At 33.9% G+C, this 21467-nt stretch overlaps 2 protein-coding genes across 2 annotated transcripts; one reads left to right on the top strand and one right to left on the bottom strand.

Moving 5' to 3' along the window:
* The first annotated feature begins 405 nt into the window (after positions 1-405).
* On the top strand, positions 406-13180 carry Gclc (glutamate--cysteine ligase). The gene is made up of 11 exons (XM_068772515.1): positions 406-862; positions 961-1072; positions 1616-1799; positions 1884-2056; positions 3000-3199; positions 4421-4617; positions 5506-5677; positions 8285-8482; positions 8787-8948; positions 9358-9539; positions 10044-13180. The coding sequence occupies exons 1-11, from the start codon at positions 611-613 to the stop codon at positions 10213-10215; spliced, it is 2004 nt and encodes a 667-aa protein (XP_068628616.1). The 5' UTR covers positions 406-610; the 3' UTR covers positions 10216-13180.
* Positions 13181-13243: 63 nt separating this feature from the next.
* LOC137929470 (beta-catenin-like protein 1) lies at positions 13244-21020 on the bottom strand. Its single transcript, XM_068772437.1, has 13 exons — positions 20863-21020; positions 20505-20708; positions 20269-20415; positions 20030-20161; positions 19240-19399; positions 18923-19014; positions 18221-18352; positions 17987-18135; positions 17071-17246; positions 16469-16635; positions 14770-14865; positions 14054-14150; positions 13244-13382 (listed from the first exon to the last, which is right to left on the bottom strand). The coding sequence occupies exons 1-13, from the start codon at positions 20890-20892 to the stop codon at positions 13294-13296; spliced, it is 1671 nt and encodes a 556-aa protein (XP_068628538.1). The 5' UTR covers positions 20893-21020; the 3' UTR covers positions 13244-13293.
* Between the last annotated feature and the right edge of the window lie 447 nt (positions 21021-21467).

The raw sequence follows: 21467 nt of genomic DNA, 5'->3' as shown, positions 1-21467 counted from the left end.
AGACCTAAGCCATACAATTTTACAGCCTTCACTAATTCTAGTTGTTTTATTTTTCTGAAAACAATGTAACATTTCTTACAAACAGTGATGTTAAAAAAAATTATCAATGTAATAGATGTGCTTTCTTGCCACTAATATATATATTATTAATATATATATTATATTTATAAATTTTCTGGTAAAGTACTTACAAAAGCAATATATAAAGCTGACAAGAACACTATAATTAATTTTATTGAAATTTTTGTCTGTTTTAATGTACTTGTACTGCACAGCTATGCTTATAAAGTAAACATTATACAAACCTTGTTAATGAGATACTTCTAGGACTTACCTAAACGTCAAATAATATGTCAATGTGACAAATGATATGACAATAGATTGTTGTCATAAAAATCTACAAGGATAATTCTTGCTATTTAGTAGCATAGGTGAATTTACATTTAGAAGAAGCATGCTAAAGAAACGCAGTCATTTAATTTAAGCGGTGAATCGGTGGTTTGCTCTTTTGGCTTCAAAATTTTTACTTTCATTTATTTTCTTCTGCCGGTCAATAGCTATAATATCTCATAACATTTAATTGTTTTTTCTACTGGTACGTAAACAGTAGATGAACTTATTTTCTTTATTTACAAAGAAAGATTTAGCTCTTGGTAATATTAAAAGTTTATTTAAATCTCGGGCGTGTTTGCGACGAATTCAAGTTGTGAATATGGGTTTATTGTCTGAAGGAAGCCCTCTTTCGTGGGAAGAAACGAAGGCGTTGGCAGAACACGTGCGTCAACATGGTATAGAACAATTTATTAATTTGTACAAGAAACTGCAGGATCGTACTGGTGATGTACTGAAATGGGGAGATGAGGTTGGTATTTTAATACTCTGCTCTTTAATATAATTATATTATAATACTAAAATAGTTTTATAAGCTCTAAAATTGTATGTTATTTGTTATGTTTTTAGGTGGAATACATAATAGTAAAGTTTGATGATGAAAATAGCCGTGCTACAGTCAGTCTGATAGCTGATAAACTCCTACCTAAATTACAAGAAAAAGAACATGCAGATCCACAAAGTAATAATCCACTTTTCTTAAGAATAAAATTTTTAAATATTAATTTGTTACACACAAAAATGTGTCAAATTGATATTTACAATTTGACAAGTGATACCAAACCAAAATAATTTAAAATAAATTGTATTTATTCTTATAAGTAATTGATCATCTTTTGCTTTGATGTGATAATATCTATGAATAGTAAGCATCCTTATAAATAAGCAAATACTTTTATCACCCATGTTTATCATTTTTATTACCAAAACAATGATGTATTTAAAATACAGGCAATAATTTGTCACAATAGACTTTAACTTTAAAGGACATCATATAATAAAGCAGATAAACATCAAGTGTTATGACTCATTGCTATTTTATGCATTCAGCAAAATATTATGCAATAAGGAAAACATAAATAATGGTTTCTTAGACAGTTCAGTATCAATAAGGAATTCTAGTTACTTGTTGAATAATCAACATAACTTTCATTTGTTTTACATTTTCTTTAAATAAAGTATTTAACTTTCTTAATATAAATGTAAATATGAAATTGTATTCTAGATGTGAAATCATTGTGGCGTCCTGAATATGGAGCATATATGATTGAAGGCACTCCAGGGAAGCCTTATGGTGGATTATTAGCGCATTTTAACATTGTGGAAGCTAATATGCAGTATCGTAGAGCAGAAGCCAGTACATTATTAAATAATGGAGAAGTTATAATGAGCATCACTAACTTTCCAAGGTTTTCAATGGGACTTTTTTGTTTATTAATAAGTGTACTTTAAAAATGGATTAATATTAAAGTATAGTGGTTTTTTTCTTTCAGATTGGGTTGTGCAAACTTTACAAGTCCACCAATTGTTCCAAAACCTAAAAGTGGAGTAACATTATCACATTTTTTTCCCGATGAGGCAATTTTTCCAGGACACCCTCGTTTTAAAACTCTAACATCGAATATAAGAGAAAGAAGGGGAGAAAAAGTGGCCATTAATATACCAAGTAAGTAAAATGCATTATTCAGTATTAATGTGCAAAAAAAAAATTGACTAATAATTCTACAACAAAAGCGAGTTATTACAAATTATTAAGAAATTCCAATTTAGACTGAACTGTACAAATTTATGTCTGTGATTTTACTATAGGATTTTTTCTTGATTTGATACTTAAACATTAGCAATAGTTTCACTTAATTGGCTTTGATAAGTTCACTATTTAGAGTTAGTCTGGTAATAGGATGTCAAGGGTGCTTAGCCTTAGGCTTGTTTTAATAACTATGCTTTAAATTCCCTTGACAGTCTAAACTTTCGCTGTTACTTTAGATATATCACAGTATTTCTGGACTGCTGAGTTTTTAGATTACTTGAGCGGACACTGAAGTGAGAAGGTGTTAGGGTCTTGGTAGAGGACCTGAACAAGAACTCATGTTGCTCTACATGTTTAACATTATGAGTTCAAGTCATTATAGTAAAATAATGTTATAGATTACTTATGGGTATAATTCATCTTAGATAGATTAAGATATAGATTTTCATAGATAGAAGGATTTTCAAAGTTTTATTTTACAGGAAATATCTAAGTTAGTCTAGTCTGGTTTTAGGCTTAATTTAATACATAAGTGCGTGCAATGCGGGTGTTACCAACCCAAAGTAAGTGTCGTTTTTCATGGTGGATGTAGTGAGTCCACGACCAAGCAAGTCTAGCTTCCTGTTTGACAGAAAGTGATGTGGGAAAAATGTGAGCTTGTACCACAACTGCTGGAAAAAAAGCTGAAAGTTTCATAGCACATGCTGCCAATACTGGTAATAAGTTCCAACTCCTTGCCTGTTTCCCCTAAATTTAAATGAATTGGAACTTTGGGCTTTTATTTAACAACGAAATTCATGCGTTTATGTGCTGATAAGAATCCTCATAATAATTAAGAAGATAATGTTTTTGTTTTAAGTTTTTAAGGATGTGAATACGAAAATTCCTGTGGACAACTCCCATATACTGGAGCCAGGTGTAGCTTTACCGGACTGCGTTTACATGGACGCCATGGGCTTTGGAATGGGATGTTGTTGTCTACAACTTACATTCCAGGCATGTTGCATTACGGAGGCGCGTACACTCTACGATCAGCTAGCACCATTATGTCCAATCATGGTAATTATAAGTTAGTATAGCTAGTTATAAGGGATCATTGGTTATTGATGTAAAAACCTGCAAAAGAATGAATATATAGTGCATTTATCAGCAACAACCTTAAAAAAAGATCACTTTGAAATATTTATTTTTTCTATAGGAATGCGACACGCAACTTTTGGTAGTACAGTTTGCAGGGACTTTTTGTCCCTAACAATAATTGATTTTAATATGTAGTCACCCGAATTTTGAACACACTGTTTCTTGCTATATTATTGATTATTTCTAAAACCGTTGTTGTTTAGGTATGGTGTACCATATATTAATTGACAAAAAATGAATTACATATATTTATCCCTATAAAGCTTTTACGCATAAAACCATTCATTCTGTATTAAATAAACATTAGCGTAAACCTTTCTTTGGAAAAGCACTAACTAGAAATTACACGTGAAATTATGTTCGAAAAGTGAATGAAATTATCGTGTGTAATTTATCTAATTAAAAAGAAGAACTATATATATAATTAGGAGCTATGATAAGCTCTCTATTGACACTGTCATTCTTTTTGTTGATTAAACGTACACTCCAAGGTCACATCCACGTGTGGTTTAGACTGGGCTTATCTTTTCGTATAGGCGGGAATAACGTCTTATAAGATGTAACGATTCTGTAAATGTTTTGTCAATTATCGCTGTTTGCTCTTTGGCATCTATAACTAACTAGCTAACTATGACCTAGTGTTCATCTTCGGCTCAGGGCGTTATACTATTTACTAGCTGGCCTCCGATTGCTTCATGTGGTTCGCACTGCCTTTTGTGTGTGTAATTTCATAAAATCCTTTCTTGGTCATTTTTGACATGAAAATCTTAGCATGTTAAAAATTAATATTAAATATGATAGATAACAATATTCTGACCAAAATCTATACACATAAAAACTATTTAAAAAAAAAAAACATTTTTTAAAGAACGCCTCACGCCCTTGCATGTGGAATTTCATAAATCCGTTCTTAGCTGACATCTCGACGAAAGGAATATTTCTACCTTCATTTCAAATCTAAGCCACATGGTTCCAGAAATATCAAGGCGCATTACGAAATCTAATTAAACATTCGAATGTTTATACAACTTTAATTACTTTATTTCCTGCTAAGTTTGCGCATTTATTTCTAGTGAGCCATCTGCAGCGTTTATAACTGCAACAGCTTTAAACAATTTGCAAATGTTTCCTTTTACGCAGCTAGCGTTGTCTGCGGCATCACCAATCTACCGTGGTTTTTTGACCGATGTGGATTGTCGGTGGAACGTCATATCAGCGTCGGTGGACTGCCGCACTAAGGAGGAGCGTGGACTGTTGCCGCTCAAAAACAACAAGTTCCGCATTCAAAAATCGAGATACGACTCCATCGATTCATACCTATCACCGGAACATGAAAAGTAAGATTTTTAACCATTGTATTCATTGATTGTGATAAATATATGTACTTTTAAAATGTTTACTTGTCACGTTAGCATAATTCAACCACCTATATGTATGGTCATTGAAAAAGGAGAAGAGAGTTCGTATTTACATAATCATTTAAAATGTTGATAACATTGAATATTTCTTACTATAATATAATTACGTTATTTTGTTGGTTTTTGTATAAATACATTAATTGACACCACATGACGTATACTTTCATCCCTTTAGCTTAATTACAACGATGTAGTAGATATTGTTAGAAAACAACATAATCAAATTAAGCAATTTTGCTTGTTGCTGTTACTTTCATTATAGTTTATTAAGTCAGGATAGATGGCATGGAAGTCGTACGATGGAACCTACTCTTAGTGAAACGAGGCTTCGATCCTCAGAATTGGGGATCAACGCATGAAGTTAACAGAAACACTACGTTACTATTAAAATATGAATACGCTCATATCTATGAGCAGCTATTTAAAGATAACTTACTGGAAAAAAAAATTAAGTAAAAAGTTACGGAGTAGCGAGTTTTTTTCTTCAAGTGTAAGATCGAGTAAAAGATTATAGTGATCAAAATGTCTCGTTCATTTGTAAGTTAATGTATTCGATTCTATAACGAACTTCCAAGCGACGCGGTAAAATAATGTCTTAATATATTCAACAAATTAATTAAGCACCTTCTCTACCGAAAGATTTATTACTTTATTCCAGATTATGTTTACGATAAAGACGTTTGGAAATGAGTTATTCTAGTTTTAAGGATTTTTTTTTATTAATACATTGAACAAAATGGCAAACCCCCACTGAGTTTCTTAAATCTTAGATAATAAAGCTATTGTGACTTTGACTTTATATAACAGATACAACGACATTCCTATCGTACATGATCCGTCCATCTACCGGCGACTGCGTGAAGGTGGCATCGATCATCCTCTGGCCCTGCACGTCGCACATCTCTTCATCCGAGACACCGTTTCTCTCTTCTCCGAGAAAGTCAACCAAGATGATAAGAATGATACTGATCACTTTGAAGTACGTACAAATCTATTTTTAAAATTTTCTTTGGTACAAGTTCGTTAATATATTAATTTTGGTAATATTGCCTATATTATATATAGCTATTCATATAGTTCGGCATTTATTTTTTGACTCTTTACACAATTTGTTTTAACCCAATATCGAGCAGATATAACAAATAAACAGAAATGTAAATGTTATAGAAAAATCATGTAACTGTGTATGACATGGATACATAAATTACACGTGCATGTATACGTGCACTTTATAATACGCAGTTCGAGAGAGGTTGCGTGGATTCTTTTTTTATTATCCAATAAATCTTGAACCTTCTTCATGAACATGTAACATTTTGCCTGCTTATGTTTATGGCTAATTTACCATTAAACTCGCGTTTTTATAAAGAGCGTACGAGGGCCAAACTGAAAGTTTTTAGAACTGGCAACTTAAAAGCATTATATTAAAAAAATAAGTTTAAATTTTGAAAATAGAACTCTTTACCAATAATATTGAGTATACATTTCATTCATTTGTCATTTGTTTTACGATTTGGCGGCAAATTGAAAATTGTCTGTGCACGTCAGAATGAATTTAAGCCGAGAAAATTTTCGTGCAATGATTTTTTATGACTTTCGATGTCATATAAGTCAACAAGAAAGTTATGATAGACTTCGATTGGCTTTTCACGATGAAGCCCCATCTCGTGCCACAGTTTACAACTGGTTTAATGAATTCAATCGTGGTCGAACTAATCTCACCGATGATTTGCGTGAGGGACGGCCTTCTACAGCGACGACTGAAGACAATATCAGTGTTGTGCGGCGTATGATAGAGACTGACAAAAGAGTGACCTATCAGCAGATTCGGACAAGTCTAGGCATAGGTATGAGTCAAGTGCACAAAATCCTCCATGAACATTTAGCGGTCAGGAAGCTTTGTGCCCGCTGGATACCGCATAATTTGACCGAGGCTCAAAAACTCCGCCGTGTTGATTGGTGCCGAGAAATGATCCAAAAATTTAACGGAGGTGACTCAAACGCTGTGTTCGACATACTAACGGGCGACGAAAGCTGGATTTACTGTTATGATCCGGAAACCAAAAGACAGTCTGCTCAGTGGGTGTTTCCTTCCGAAGAGTTGCCAACTAAAGTGAAGAGAGGTCGAAGTGTTGGAAAAAAGATGGTGGCCTCGTTCTTCGGAAAGACAGGTCATTACGCGACAGTTGTCTTAGAGGATCAGAAAACGGTTAATGCAGAGTGGTACACTAACAACTGTTTGCCACTTGTCTTGGAAAAAGTTCGAGAGAAACGACCTCGCAGCAGGATCCTCCTTCATCACGACAATGCCTCGTCGCACACCGCCAGGCAAACGATCGACTATTTGGCGACCTCAGACGTGGAATTACTGGGTCACCCGCCGTATAGCCCCGACCTCGCACCCTGCGATTTTTATTTATTCCCGAAAATAAAAGAAAAACTTCGAGGAAAACATTTTATGGACGCCGAAGAAGCAGTGGCTGCGTTTCAAAACGCCGTCGAAGAGACCCCTAAGGCCGAGTGGGCAAGGTGCTTTTCTCAATGGTTCCATCGAATGCAGCGATGTATTGATGTAAATGGACGCTATTTTGAAAAGTTATAATAAAACTAATAACTTGCTAGAATGCTTAGTTTTTGATTTTCTAAGAACTTTCAGTTTGACCCTCGTATAACGAGAGATTTGAATGCTAAAGTATTTATCGATTTATACAAAACTTTTGATTTACACCATTGTTACAAAATCCAACTTATATTTTAATTTTTTTGTGGGTCGCAAATGAAGTAACATTTATTAAAAAATTACAAAATTTTAATCGTAAAAATAAAATGAAAAGACCTAATACATAAGTTTTAATGCAACATTAAAACAACCAAGAAAAGAACTAAATTACTTGAAATTATTAATCACAAATTTGACACTTTTCGATACAAGGTGATCAATACTAGCCGGAATTGATGAGCCAGCAACACGTCACTCAGACTCGTTCGGTGGTCATTTTTGATTAATTTCATGGATGAAAATAATCTTTTGAAAACATTCGTATTCCTAGCAGAGACAACATTTTTCGACAAAAGCGAAAATTTCTCCATGCTTACAAAAACATATATTTTAAATCGGTATTATTTTCTAATGTCAATCGCTTCCAATTCAAAGTCTTCGGAAACTAATTAATTTTATTAAAATTTATTATTAGGGGAAAGCTGATAAAATATGTTAAAACTTAGAAACGCTAAGCGGGCCGCAATAATAATTTAACGGGCCGTAAGCGGCCCGCGGGCCACGCGTTTTTCGTCCCTGCCTTAAGGCATTCTCGACCTCTTAACTCAGGAGAGGAAAATTGTTAGTAGGTACTAACAAAAAAAAAACGGTTGTCAATATTTAAGTTTTTATTAAATAAATTAAAATAAAATTCTATCATACTAAATCTATAATAATTTTTTGTACTAACTCGTCACGCTTGGGACTTTCAAGCAAAATACTTTCAAAGCCTAGGCATTCTCAAAATGTTATGAAAATCCCGTCATGTAGTAGTAAGAAATAGTTATTCTATTGTTCTTTGTGTTTCACAATTTGGGGCTGTTCCAGAACATTCAGTCCACCAACTGGCAGACGATGCGGTTTAAACCGCCGCCGCCTAATTCGTCGATCGGCTGGCGCGTGGAGTTCCGGCCGTGCGAGGCCCAGCTCACAGACTTCGAGAACGCCGCCTACGTTTGCTTTGTAGTGCTGCTCACGCGAGTTATACTATCCTATCGTCTTAACTTTGTTATGCCAATCAGCAAGGTAACTAATTCATGTTCATCATCATTATTTCATATTCCGCGAGTAATTTTATTATCAAATCGTTATTATTATTGAATATAACAATATGACATTGACAATGTTGTCGATTGGTGTATCGACGACAGTTCGACAGTTAAGGCCGCTTGGAGTATCTGCAAAATCGGTCATCGTCGTGATTTTTGTGGTAGACCTATGCCTTGCAGTGGGCATCTGTCGGCTGACATGTGATTATATATCGCTCTTTCTATGTATATATATATATATATAAATTGAGCAGCCACATAATACCCGTATGTTTTTGCAGGTAGATGAGAACATGCAACGCGCCCAACGACGCGGCGCTTGCGCTTCTCAACGTTTTTGGTGGCGACGCGACGTGGGTGCGCCGCACGGCGTCGCGCCTCACGCGCCCGACGCTCACGACCAGTACGCGGAGATGACCATCGACGAGATCGTGAACGGGAAGGTACAGTCGACTAAATATAATTTTCACGAAAGATGTGCCTCCCCTACTGCCACTTTAGACGAGTTCTTTTAGCTACGTCGGTGACCTTAGTCCTGCGGATCTCCTCATTTCTCATTCGGTCTCGCAGTGGAGTTCCTTTAATAATATAATATTACTTGCCATTATTACATTATTCATAGAATTTTGACCCCTTTTTTCTCGTGAAGAAACTCTTCAATGGATACCCCTCCGTTGCCCCTACAACGGATGGATGGACACGGCAAGATAACACAAGTTATAGTGATCTACAATAATAGTAAAGACATTTTAATCTCTGTATTACGCTTGTCGCATCTCTAAATAGAAAATATTAAATTGATGTATGTATTCCTAAAAGTTGATGGTTGTTACAAACATAATCGATGTTTAGGACGGCATGTTCCCCGGGCTGATCCCGCTGATCGAGTCGTATCTATCGGGCATGGACGTAGACGCGGACACCCACTGCTCGGTGCAGCAGTACCTGAAACTCATCCAGCGCCGCGCCTCCAGCGAGATCTCCACCATCGCCACCTGGATGCGTGAATTCGTCACCAATCACCCACAATACAAGTAAACTCTGATTTTAACATTAACGTTTTTCCAATTGAAAAGTCTTATAGACTTTTTAGACAATGTTATATTAAATCGCTTACTTTTATTTATTATAATTAACAGAAATTTTTTCATCATCACTTTAGGCATAGAACGCCCACTGCTGGACTTGACTTTGCATATATCTTTTCAAAAGGACTGGTAGGAAGTGCCATGCACCCTGCGTCTTTTGACGACTTTGATATATTGTATATATGTGAAATAATCACAAACTAGATTTTCAAGCTCCTCCAAGAACTAAGTGACCATTTCATACTCAAGAGTGTTTTACAAATTACTACAAAATATAATATATATAACTATTAATTACCTTGATGATTCGCATAAAAAACCTTAGACGGTAAAAGATTTAATTTTATTTATGACTTTAAACTATCATAACTATTTTTCACAAGAGTTTTCATAATTCGTTCTTAAAATAAATAAAGATTTAAGGACTAATTTTTTCCATGTAACCTACAGCAAAGACTCGGTCGTTACTGAAAAAATTAACTACGATTTATTGAAGACCGCATACGGCATCCAAACGGGAAAGATTCCGGCGCCCACTCTACTTGGCAGCAGCAATGTATCCAAGACCAACGAGGACATTCCCAAAGCTTTTAGCAAAATGATGAGCAAAGATTGCCCCTAACCGTCGTAGAACCAGTGCCTTTATTGCAGGTGCGTTTGTAATGATCTAAGTACTTGTTACAACTTGTTTATTGTTGCCTTAAATAGTTTACTCACAAATATATAGAGCGTAGTCCGACTGATTACAACGTCGGCATGGAAAATGAAAGGACAGATTATCTATTTCCAACGAATTGTATACACGTACACTTAAATATGTATAACATACACATCAAGCAAAAACTCTAAGAACAGTTATTTGACGTAACATAAAAATAATATATCAGATATATTGCGTGACTGGTGTAGATTGGTGCATTGGTGAATGCAATTGGTGGAATATTCAATTGTAACGATTCGATCTATAATACCCATTAATACATTCATCATACTTCATTTTAACGGTAATGTAAGTTGCTAAACTTCTAGGAATACATATTTCGAAATAGTTAACTAATTTGTTTGGCATTTTACTGATTTTATAATCTGAACGCAAAGTAGCGCGTAATGGCGACTGACAGCATCCGTTCATTTATTTAACAATAAGAAAGATAGATGACATTGACAATACGTGGATAAAGCATTTTCGACACTTATAGAGATAATATCCTTCCACAGCCACTAGTAAGTGTGGATAGGACATTAATTTATAATGAAAATATCTAAACAGATATAATAATATTGTCGAACGCGTACACTATGTTAGGCATTATCAACATTCATCATTGTGATAAATATTATACATGTAAAGGCAAATTTTTTACCTCTTGTCGCATATCGTTTATACCTATTGTATATACCAGGGGTGGCCAACCTGCGGCTCGCGAGCCACATGCGTTTCTTTGCAGGATTATTTGTACCTTGCGATAAATGTAACCGAAATCACATTTCATTTTATGTAATTATATTTTTTTTAAATATTATCGTTTCGTATGTTTCTAAACGATATTAAAGTTACTGTATTATATTATATAAAATTTCTCTACGTATATTTGGTACTTTGTAAAAAAAAAACCATAATTTGAAACTTTATTACTTGCGGCTCGCGGTAAATGGCTTGTACTACCAAGGCGCTTGGCCACCCCTGGTATATACTATTATCTCAGTTACAGTATACAATGACATGACACGTACACATTCAAAAATATAACTTTTAACGACAGGACATATTAAAGCAATGATTAATACATTCCTAGATGGACGATACGTACGCTTACAATTGATCATCAATCAATTCAAGCCTGCTATGTAATGCAAACATTGATTATTGATGTATGAACTTTAAAAATAGCTATATTGTTATGTATTAGTAAATTGACGATTTTATAATGATTAACATTTATGTGATGTATTATGTATTAAATAAAAAAAAAAACTAAAGGATGTATTACATATGCCTACCTTTAAAAGGTGCCTAAAGGAAACAAGTTAATAAGTTTAATTAACTTATCCGATTTTTAACGAAAAACCTCGTAATTTGTGGGCGATGCGACCTTGTTATAATTAACAAACAGTTTGTAATTTTTTTAAAACTCTGGCGAATACATTACGTATACAGTACAGGTATTTTTTTTAAATGAATACCTAAAACTTTTAACGTATCACTCAGTCCAAATTAACTATTAAAAACATTATGTTGTACATCACTGGGTTGTTTAAAAATCTGTAAACATGTAAATCCAAAGCGTCGGAATGAAGGTGAAATAGTATATACGTACTTGATTTATTTAGATAATACCTAGAGAATACTATCTTAACAATCAAATCAACAAAGTGTAGGCGAAATATTATTGCAAATGTAGAAATATAAATGATATATTATCCGACTTGTACACTGGCGTGTAGACAATCGCTTAATACCGTTGACTTTTTAAATTTTTTTTTCTCTCTTTCACATACGACTTCGGTTTATTTTATCTTATGCATTCTTAAAGAGTTCCTATAAAATAAGAAAAATCCTTAGATGAGTGCAGTAAATTGGAAAAAAAAAACGGTTGTGAAAGAAATGTGGAATATATAAAGCGATGGCACGTTGGTCAATATAAGCAAATTACGTTATTATATATAGATAACCGTTGCACATTTTTAAACATTACTTATTTTACTTGTGTAGGTATTTCCTCACTGTTAGAAATAATATAATTCGCACTCTACTTATACGCGTACGTGAGACGTATACATATAATTTATTCTGCTATTCTTGTTCTATGTAAATATCCATCATAATATAATAATTTTATACATTTACGCGGCTTGTGTATTTCATCGTTTTATACTATTTTAACTTGTATTAAAATATTTTTTTTCGTTTACATTCAAGGTTTGAAAAAGTTAAAACATCTTTATACTTAACAATTTAAAAATTAATAAAGTAAGAATGTAGTGAAATGAAAGGTACGCTGAACCTTCTAAGGAACCCGGCATTTGAATTAACACTCCGGATGACTGAATCAGAAGATGGCTTGGTTATGGTTTTTTAGTGTTCCGTGTTTGGTAATTGCAATAGTGACAGATAACACTTTAAAACTTATTATTTATTTCGCTTTAATTTCCGTCGTGACTTATCAAATGCCGAGTACTAAAGAAAATTGGTAAAAGTTTACATTCCTAACTTATTGATTGATGATTGTGTAGAATCCACCATAATCAACATGACATTTTCTTGTTTTGTTATGAATAAACTGCATTTCTAAATAGTTGATTAGACATATATGATGGAATCGTTTATTGAAATAGAATCTGTATTGGTTTTGCATCAGATAAAATTACAGACTATGTTTAGACTATTTCTACTGAATATTTTCAATTTTACATTATTAATAGTGCCGTATGAATGTATTAAAATTATGTTATTGTAAATATTTTATAACATTGAACAAATTATTTCAATTTATATATGGGCACAAAATTATTTTATCAAAATTGCAGTTTACTATAAATGTCCACGTTGTTTTTATATATATATAATATTACGGAAAATTGTTATTATGCTATTACTTTGTTGTTACCAGTAATTATTTTAGTCAATAATTTGGCATTAAATAAAAGGGTTTCATGTTTATTAAATCGTTTTATTTTAATTGGTCCTTATGGTATAATATTAAAATTTATCTACTAATTGTAAAATGTGTTGTTGTTCTTGATGACGCCATTCTTCACTTCCGGCATCGCCGAGGTTTCCGGCATATTCTGTAATAAAGAAACTAGTAAGAACTTCAATTTTTACGCTCATCTAAGTCACATTATGAAACTCTTGTTTTTTTATGTAAAAAACATTGTAGCAAGAAATTGAATGTTTAACCATAAATCGAAAGAAAAATTCCAGTAAATATGATACGACCGGAGTCGAGGCTACCAAGCTGGCCCTCGAGTTTAGTTACCATACGTAATTGTATACTAAGCGCACCCGGAGAAGCTTTAAATGACGACGAGTAAACAGCTTTCGAGTAGCGCAAAAGTCATAATGCAACAGCGACTACCTAACAAATTTTGCTGTGTTATCCAACGACCTTAACAAGGTCCTCTGTCAGCCTTATGGGTAGACATCCTGCGCTGCGCTTGCTGATTGATTGTGATCTTCAGTCCTGAAACTTAAGCCCTATGCAGTCATCAGCTCCGCGTTCTGCTGTCGCTTGCTCACACTGCCACGTCAACTTGCCAAACCGCTAGACTATGACGATTATTTTCATTCGTCTCCTTGTTCGTCTCTTCATTGCTGATTAAATCTCGTTGAGCGATGATGCCCCAAGTAATAGACCATTTTTCAATGCCGTAAATCACTGTTAGCGCATGTTAGTCGATGACCTTCGACTTTAGACATTCGTACTATATGGACTCAAAGATATTTAGTGTTTACCAACCTCTCATAACATGTCGTATTATTTTAAGAGAGCCGCCGCGTAAGGACAGAACGCGTTGAACTCGTTGCTTCACCGCGGGTGGCCCTGCGGTGCAAACCTTAAGAATAAATAAATATGATATTAGACGTTATATATTATTAACAGAAATAAATATAGTGAAGGATTAGCTTGTTCATAAAATGTCAGGATTATTAATAACATTTGGACAATATTTCGGCTAATAAATGTTTAGAAAGAACATAATTTTTGTTAATGTATTTATTACATCTAAATATTTATTCAGATGTCCCATAAACCAACCGAAATAGAGTGTCAGGCCAGGAAGTGCTTTAGTAAGAAAACAGAAATTTCTATCAAACCATGTGCTCAAATATTTTACAATATAAACTTTTACGTGATTAGGTGACTAGATTTCATTCATCATTGAAGCAATTTTTTGGGATTATAATAAACGTATTTATTTTACAGATAAAAATACAGTATTGTTATCATTCCACCCGTCATAACTAATCTGGTAACATTAAAAAATTTGTTATACAAATGTATAGTTATATATAAAGTTATATATATATATATATATATATATATATATATATATATATATATATATATATATATATATATATATATATATATTTACTTATATACATTTTCCATGAACCCTAATATAACACAGCTGCAATTAGTAACGAAAAAGTGTTTACATTCAGACTTACTTCTAATATGATCCTGTCAATGAGTTGCAAGGTGAAGAGACCTCCAGAAAGCCGCTTCAAATATTGTGTATCGTCATCGGTATCATCGTCGTCTTGCTGTGTATGAAAGTGATATCATGATATAATTAACATTTATACAAATTATTTCTAATTGGCTTGAATTAATAGTGTTTAATTTTTGTTTTTAATGGGAATTTGTGGATTTTTTTGCAAAACAGACGGTTCTGAAAGTTGCCATCACCTCTTCTCTATTTACGAGGGCCAATTCCTGTAGTTTTTACGGCAGGGAAATAGACCGTGTGTTTTAGCTGGTATGAGTGCGGCGTAACATCTTCAATGCCGTGCACAAGACAAATAATAGGTTGTCAAATATCTCCCTTCCGCCTTTTTGTCTTTTGAATTTCGCGGCTATGTACAAAGCGCTATAGAGCTCGTATCTGGCAATACTATACATAATTTGAAAGGTCTTGACATAACCAACAAAACGACGCTATGCATGATTAGTTTGAATATTGCGTTCAACAGTTATAGACGTGTAAACATGGAGTTCACTAACGCCAAAATTCGCGCTATTTTAAAGTTTTCCTTCGTTAAAGGCAAATCCGCTAGAGAAACGTTCCGTGAGATTAATGGTGTTTTGGGGGATGGTACTCTATCACTTCGAACCGCGGAGGAATGGTTTCGCCGATTCAGAGCCGGCGAAGACGACACCATGGATAAGCCAGCCGGCGGAAGACCTGTGACGACAAATACCGATCAAATCATGGACTACATCGAGTTAGACCGGCATGTGGCATCTCGTGACATCGCCCAGGAGATGGGAGTTAGTCACCAAACCATTTTAAACCATCTGCAGAAGGCTGGATACAAAAAAAAAGCTTGATGTTTGGGTGCCGCATGATTTGACGCAAAAAAACCTTCTGGACCGAATCAACGTCTGCGATATGCTGCTGAAACGGAACGAACTCGACCCATTCTTGAAGCGGATGGTGACTGGCGACGAAAAATGGATCACATACGACAATATCAAGCGAAAACAGTCGTGGTCGAAGGCCGGTGAATCGTCCCAAACAGTGGCCAAACCGGGATTGACGGCCAGGAAGGTTTTGCTGTGTGTTTTGTGGGATTGGAAGGGAATCATCCACTATGAGCTGCTCCTATATGGCCAGACGCTTAATTCTACCATCTACTGCGAACAACTGGACCGCTTGAAGCAGGCGATCGACCAGAAGCGTCCAGAATTGGCCAACAGGAAGGGTGTAGTGTTCCACCAGGACAACGCCAGACCACACACTTCGTTGATGACTCGTCAGAAGCTACGGGAACTCGGATGGGAGGTTTTATCACATCCCCCATATAGCCCGGACATAGCGCCAAGTGATTACCACCTGTTCCTGTCCATGGCGAACACTCTTGGTGGTGTAAAGTTGAACTCAGAAGAGGTTTGTGAAAAGTGGCTGTCCGAGTTCTTCGCAAATAAGGAGGGGGTTTCTACGAGGGAGGTATTATGAAGTTGCCGTCTAGATGGAAACAGATTATCGAACAAAACGGCGCATATTTGAACTAAATCCGATCACTGTAACACTTTTTATAAAGCATTGAATAAAGAGCAAAAAAGCGGAAGGGAGATATTTGACAACCTGTTATATCACATATAAGAATTACCTAAGAGAAAAAAAGAGATGTTTTTCAAATTTACCTCCATGTCTTTTTCCGTTCGGTCAACTTTATCCATGTATTTAAAGTGTAATTCCAGTAATCTATCAACTTTTTCCAGATCATTTTCTGTAAATTTAGCTAAAAGTCTTTGTCTTTGACTTCCTTGGCAATTTCGTAACATAGAAGCAATTATGGAAACAACGTGTTCTGAAAATTGAAAAACAGTCAGATTTACAAATCATACGTACGCACATTTGTGCGTATGACAAATATGTTAAAAGTTATAGCTTATTTTGTTAATTTGACGTTATATTTCAATATAGAGAAATTACGTCGTCTCAACTTGCACAAGTGCAGATATAGGATTTTTTGAAACAATAGCACTATCCATAACAAGCCAACCCACAGTTTTAGGTAAATATGCATCCGACAAGCGCTGCATACGCCCATAACGTGGACAGTTGATGTCGTAGAGGTCGTGGAAAGAAGCTTGGTGCCGGTTAATTCTAACTGTTCGTCTTTTCTCCGTGGTGGTGCTACAGGTGCTGAAGTGATGATGACGATGTATCCAAATATCCAATTTTCGTTTATAACAATATAACAAAATTTTCTATAAACTAATTGAAGAATTTATTAGCTTACCTTCGTGCTGGTCAACTGTGAGTAATCTTTTCCTCTTGGGCGTTTTCATAAACAATGGAAATACAGTTCGTAGACCCAAAATATCCACAAACTTGTTGCAATTATCCTTTCCGTCGGGACCGGCAAGAGCGTGGTCCAAAACTTTCAGAGAGCCATTTCGCGACATTTTCTTTTCCCTATAATATTTGAAGCAAAATAAATAATTAAATGTTCACTTAGTTACTAAATTGTCATTAAGGGTAAACCGACACACGCGACAGCCACAAACCGCCGCCGAGCTTCGCGACTTTAAAAAAGGACTTAAGCAAAACGTCATGTGCCGCGGAATTTAGAAATGCCACTTGGGCAGCAGCAAACAATAACTAAAACTTGCGACAGCCACTTAAGGCTGGTCCACATTTGCGATGCACGGCTCGGTCCAAATTTTTTTTTATCTCAATTGAAGAAAGTTTATTCAGTCAACAACAGCCTACATGCGAACAGGTTTATTGCGGTGATGAAGAGACGTGTTAATCGCGCCGGTGGAATGCGGCGACGCTCAGTAGCCAATGCGGGTCGGGCCAACGGCGTCAACCGTGTGTACCGAATCCATATACGAGTATAATATATGAAAATTAGAGTAAATATTCTGGCGGCGGCGTTTTGTGCTCATGGACTTGTGCGGCTACTCTGACATTTATACAAATTTTTTGTTTTTGTCAGATACTTAAATTTTCATAACACAAACATTCTCTTCATTTTCACTTGGTCTAGATGCCTTACCAGCCGTTTATGATCATAGAGAACAATATTTATATTACTTCGTGACTGTTTCAATGCAGGGTTAGCCTTTTAGCTAAAACACTATATGCACAAATAGCCAATATATAATGAGTATAGGGCCCTACTTATTGTATAAATGAATTTATTTTCATACCTCAACATAAGATTCATAAGTTGCAAACCCTCCCCCCGTAAAAAACGATCTCTGTTAGCAGGCTCCATTAAAGCACAACAGAGTGCATCAAACATATTCTCCATGGCTTCTTGCTCTTCGGCCCCACTTGGATCGTGCCTTTTATAAAACTGAAAGAGAACTAACACTTCAATATCTGTGGATTTCACCTTAAATATATTTTGCAAATAAAACTGATATAATATTCATGTTTACCGCCAGTTGTTGTAATAACACATCAATTCCATCTAACTCTCCAAGCAGTTTTCTATTTTCTGGTGTATTTTGAAGCAATATTGATAATATTTCTGTAGCATATAGCTTGTTTCCATCAAATGGCACCTTCAACTAAAGAAATAAGAGAAAAAAAAGATATTTCAATTATATTATTATTAACTCAGAATACAAAAAGCCTAGATGTTAAGGAATGTGAATTGCAATCCTGACTTGCAAATTCAATTATAAGAAGGAACACTTTGTATAAAATATATATTCCAATGTTGCACAAAAAGTGGAAGAAAGAAAACTTCTTGTGGTACAAAATACATCTTTCTAAAATTATATGCTTTACAACTCCTCAGTTGCTTTAAATTTCCCATTTTTTAATACCAGGGCTGTGTGATTGATAGAATGAAACAGGGCTGATTAAATATTTGTTATCAATTAATCTTAAATTTTAAATCCATGACTTTTAGATAATTTTTACAGGAAATAAAAACCTGTAAATAAATAAATATATATATATATATATATATATATATTTGGTAATGTTAACATGTATAGTTTATATATCTGAAATATGTGAAATCCTTCAAATTACACTTGGCTCATGTAGTGAGTAAAGTATGTTTTTTCTTTTTAAAAGAAGCATGTGTACCAGGAAAAATGTCAAATTAACACATAATACTTTTATAACACCTTCAATCTTTTCAATATCCACTGGATAAATCCTTGTTTGGCAACTTCGTAGCACAATTCTGGCCTAAACTCAGTAATGTTTTCTACAATTCCTGAAATAATATGCAAACATTAAACAATTTTAGCACACCATAAAATTACAACCAAAAGAGCATTTTTGTAAAAACATTTCAATCAATTGTTTATTAATTTTAAATAATTCTAAACTATTATACAATTGTTAAGGTAAAAATTAGGAATGATTTGTATATAATAATTTCCAACACCTTAAATCTTCTCTGAAGGTTTTATTTTAATCCACAATTTAAACAGTATACCTAGAGTGTTATGGACTGCATCTCTTTCATCTGGCACTTGCTCATCTAGACGTGCAAGATTATGAAGTAGTAAGGCAGGAGCATCTGCCTCTGCTAAAGCTTTAATTAATTCTTCTGCTCCTTCTTCACTCTCATGAAGAATGTCTACATCAGTCAATTCCTTAAAACACAAGTTTATTGATTAAAAGAATGTACTCAACTAATCTAAACAGGTAGTGTAACTAGGTGGACCGCACTATCTGTAACTATTACTTTTTAACATCCCAAAAAATATTCTCATCAAGTTTTATGCTTACAAAAGCTATAGTTTAAAAATGGGGATTTTTTATTAAACACCCTTCAAGAGGTAGAATTTCGTGAAATGCATTTTTAGCTAACCTCGTACTGACTGAAAATAACATTCATACTAAATTTCAAGCCTTTAATACTTAAAGTTCCAGAGATATTGCAGATGAGTTAGTACATAGGTGAAAATCTCTTTTATATGTTATGTATGTCCATATATTAATTATAGATAGCAGATATTTGATATAATTAACACTGTCATCTCTGTAGCTACTTGAACATGAAAAAACATACAATGTAACATAATTCTATACAGGATTTGAAATTCTGAAGCAAGAAGTACTCCTGATTCATTATAATCATCTTGTGAAAAGTCAGGTATATCTAATACCATAAAAAAATCATAGTTAAAAAATGTTTTATTAAAATTATCTTACTATTAAGATGAATATAAAAGTAAAAAAACAAGGACTGTTAAAATTTAAAATATGATGAATAAATTTACCTGCAAAAGATTAACAACTTTGGTAGAAATATCAGTATTATCATGCGATAATAATTCCAAAAGTGAATTTACACATTTCAATTCAACCAAAAGTGGGTATTGGTCAGGTACTGTTGCTACAGCACTTAAGTCCTGAAAAAGTAATTCACATTTTATTTTCTTGAACTATATAGGATTACATTAGATGTTTTTCAACCTAAAAATTAAATGTAAACCTCAAAAGAGTATGATTATATTACCTGCAAAGCTTGGTGCAAATCTATTTCACTTTCCATAAATTTTTCAGGTTGATCAGGAAATTTAATTCTCATTTCTCTATTTTTAAGTGCTTTTTTTTCAAAATTAAGTACTAATTTTTTGACAGTTGTATCATCAAGCACTTCGCCCTTAAATTTAATAGTAATTATATATAAATAAGGTTTTTATTACAGAAAAAAGATTATAGTTAGAAGATTAAAGTATATCAGTTAATTACTTCAGTAGCCTCTGTTTCAACAAATCTTAGGATATCCTCCCTTTCTTTATCAGTAATCATGGGTTCTTTAGGCAAAGGTTGTCCTTTAAGATGAGATAATCGCTGAATTTTAGATGTCATACGCCGAGACTTTGAGGGCCGGACTCCGTCATCTTCAGAATCGTCGCTGTCTTCTTCATTTGGCCTCTTAGGTGTCGGGGTTGGCTGTAATTTGTAAGAAAATCAAATAATACAAAGGTTGGATGTTCACAGTTATTGTTTCACTTTAACAAATATTTATTTTTTTACTTTTCAATTATTTGTACTGTATGAGAGAAATTAAAAAGTATTTTAGGCATTTATTATCAGCAAATATAACCTTAAACGAAAGTAATTCGCCGACATCCATAATTCAAGAAAATGTTTTCAATTAAGATGAACAAATAATTATCGCATTTACACTTCTTCAAAAGTTCAATAAATCAGAAAAATATTAAATAAACACTGTCTGATAAAACGATTGCAAACAAATTAACACTTTTCAACCTAACAGGAAAGACTATGGACCAGTCATCGTCCAGCCACCTCTTGCGTTTAAAAAATGTTAAAGAAAATTTAAACAATTTAATTTATAAAGTTAAATAATGAATAACAACTATTTTAAAAAATAAATGCACCAGCAGTCAATCAAAAGCTACTTTACTTAACTGTTAAATTTATTTTTAATGGAGTTATAAGCGAACTTTTATGCGAGAAAAAACATTACAATACGGTTAGGCCTCCCAAAAAAAATATTGTATTTATGTAGCAACAAAGGTTTTAAAAAGTTCTTCTTTACTGTACAACACTAGACTAGATATTATTTTAATAAAAATGTATTACGTTATTAAATGTTGCTTAAAATCTCAACGCCTGTATGCAAAAAAGTAGTCAATTAAAAAAAATTGAAACAGGCGCAAAAAACTTTCTTATATTTGAATCTTT

This window comes from Battus philenor, unplaced genomic scaffold (assembly GCF_028537555.1).
Source record: "Battus philenor isolate CCGP_79_NKW_IND1 unplaced genomic scaffold, ilBatPhil1.0.hap1 SCAF_5, whole genome shotgun sequence".
NCBI lineage: Eukaryota > Metazoa > Arthropoda > Insecta > Lepidoptera > Papilionidae > Battus > Battus philenor.
The sequence above is the reverse complement of the archived record's forward strand: the minus strand, read 5'-3'. Positions and strand labels throughout refer to the sequence as shown.

Coding starts and splice junctions, on each gene's coding strand:
- LOC137929470 (XM_068772437.1), bottom strand. CDS start 20,892: ATGGATGTCGGCGAATTACTTTCGTTTAAG. Junction 16,636..17,070: donor CACAGTTGACCAGCACGAAG/GTAAGCTAATAA, acceptor TTCAATTTTCAG/AACACGTTGTTTCCATAATT. Junction 14,866..16,468: donor GAACGGAAAAAGACATGGAG/GTAAATTTGAAA, acceptor TTTCATACACAG/CAAGACGACGATGATACCGA.
- Gclc (XM_068772515.1), top strand. CDS start 611: ATGAACTTATTTTCTTTATTTACAAAGAAAGATTTAGCTCTTGGTAAT. Junction 5,678..8,284: donor ATGATACTGATCACTTTGAA/GTACGTACAAAT, acceptor GGGCTGTTCCAG/AACATTCAGTCCACCAACTG. Junction 8,483..8,786: donor TTGTTATGCCAATCAGCAAG/GTAACTAATTCA, acceptor ATGTTTTTGCAG/GTAGATGAGAACATGCAACG.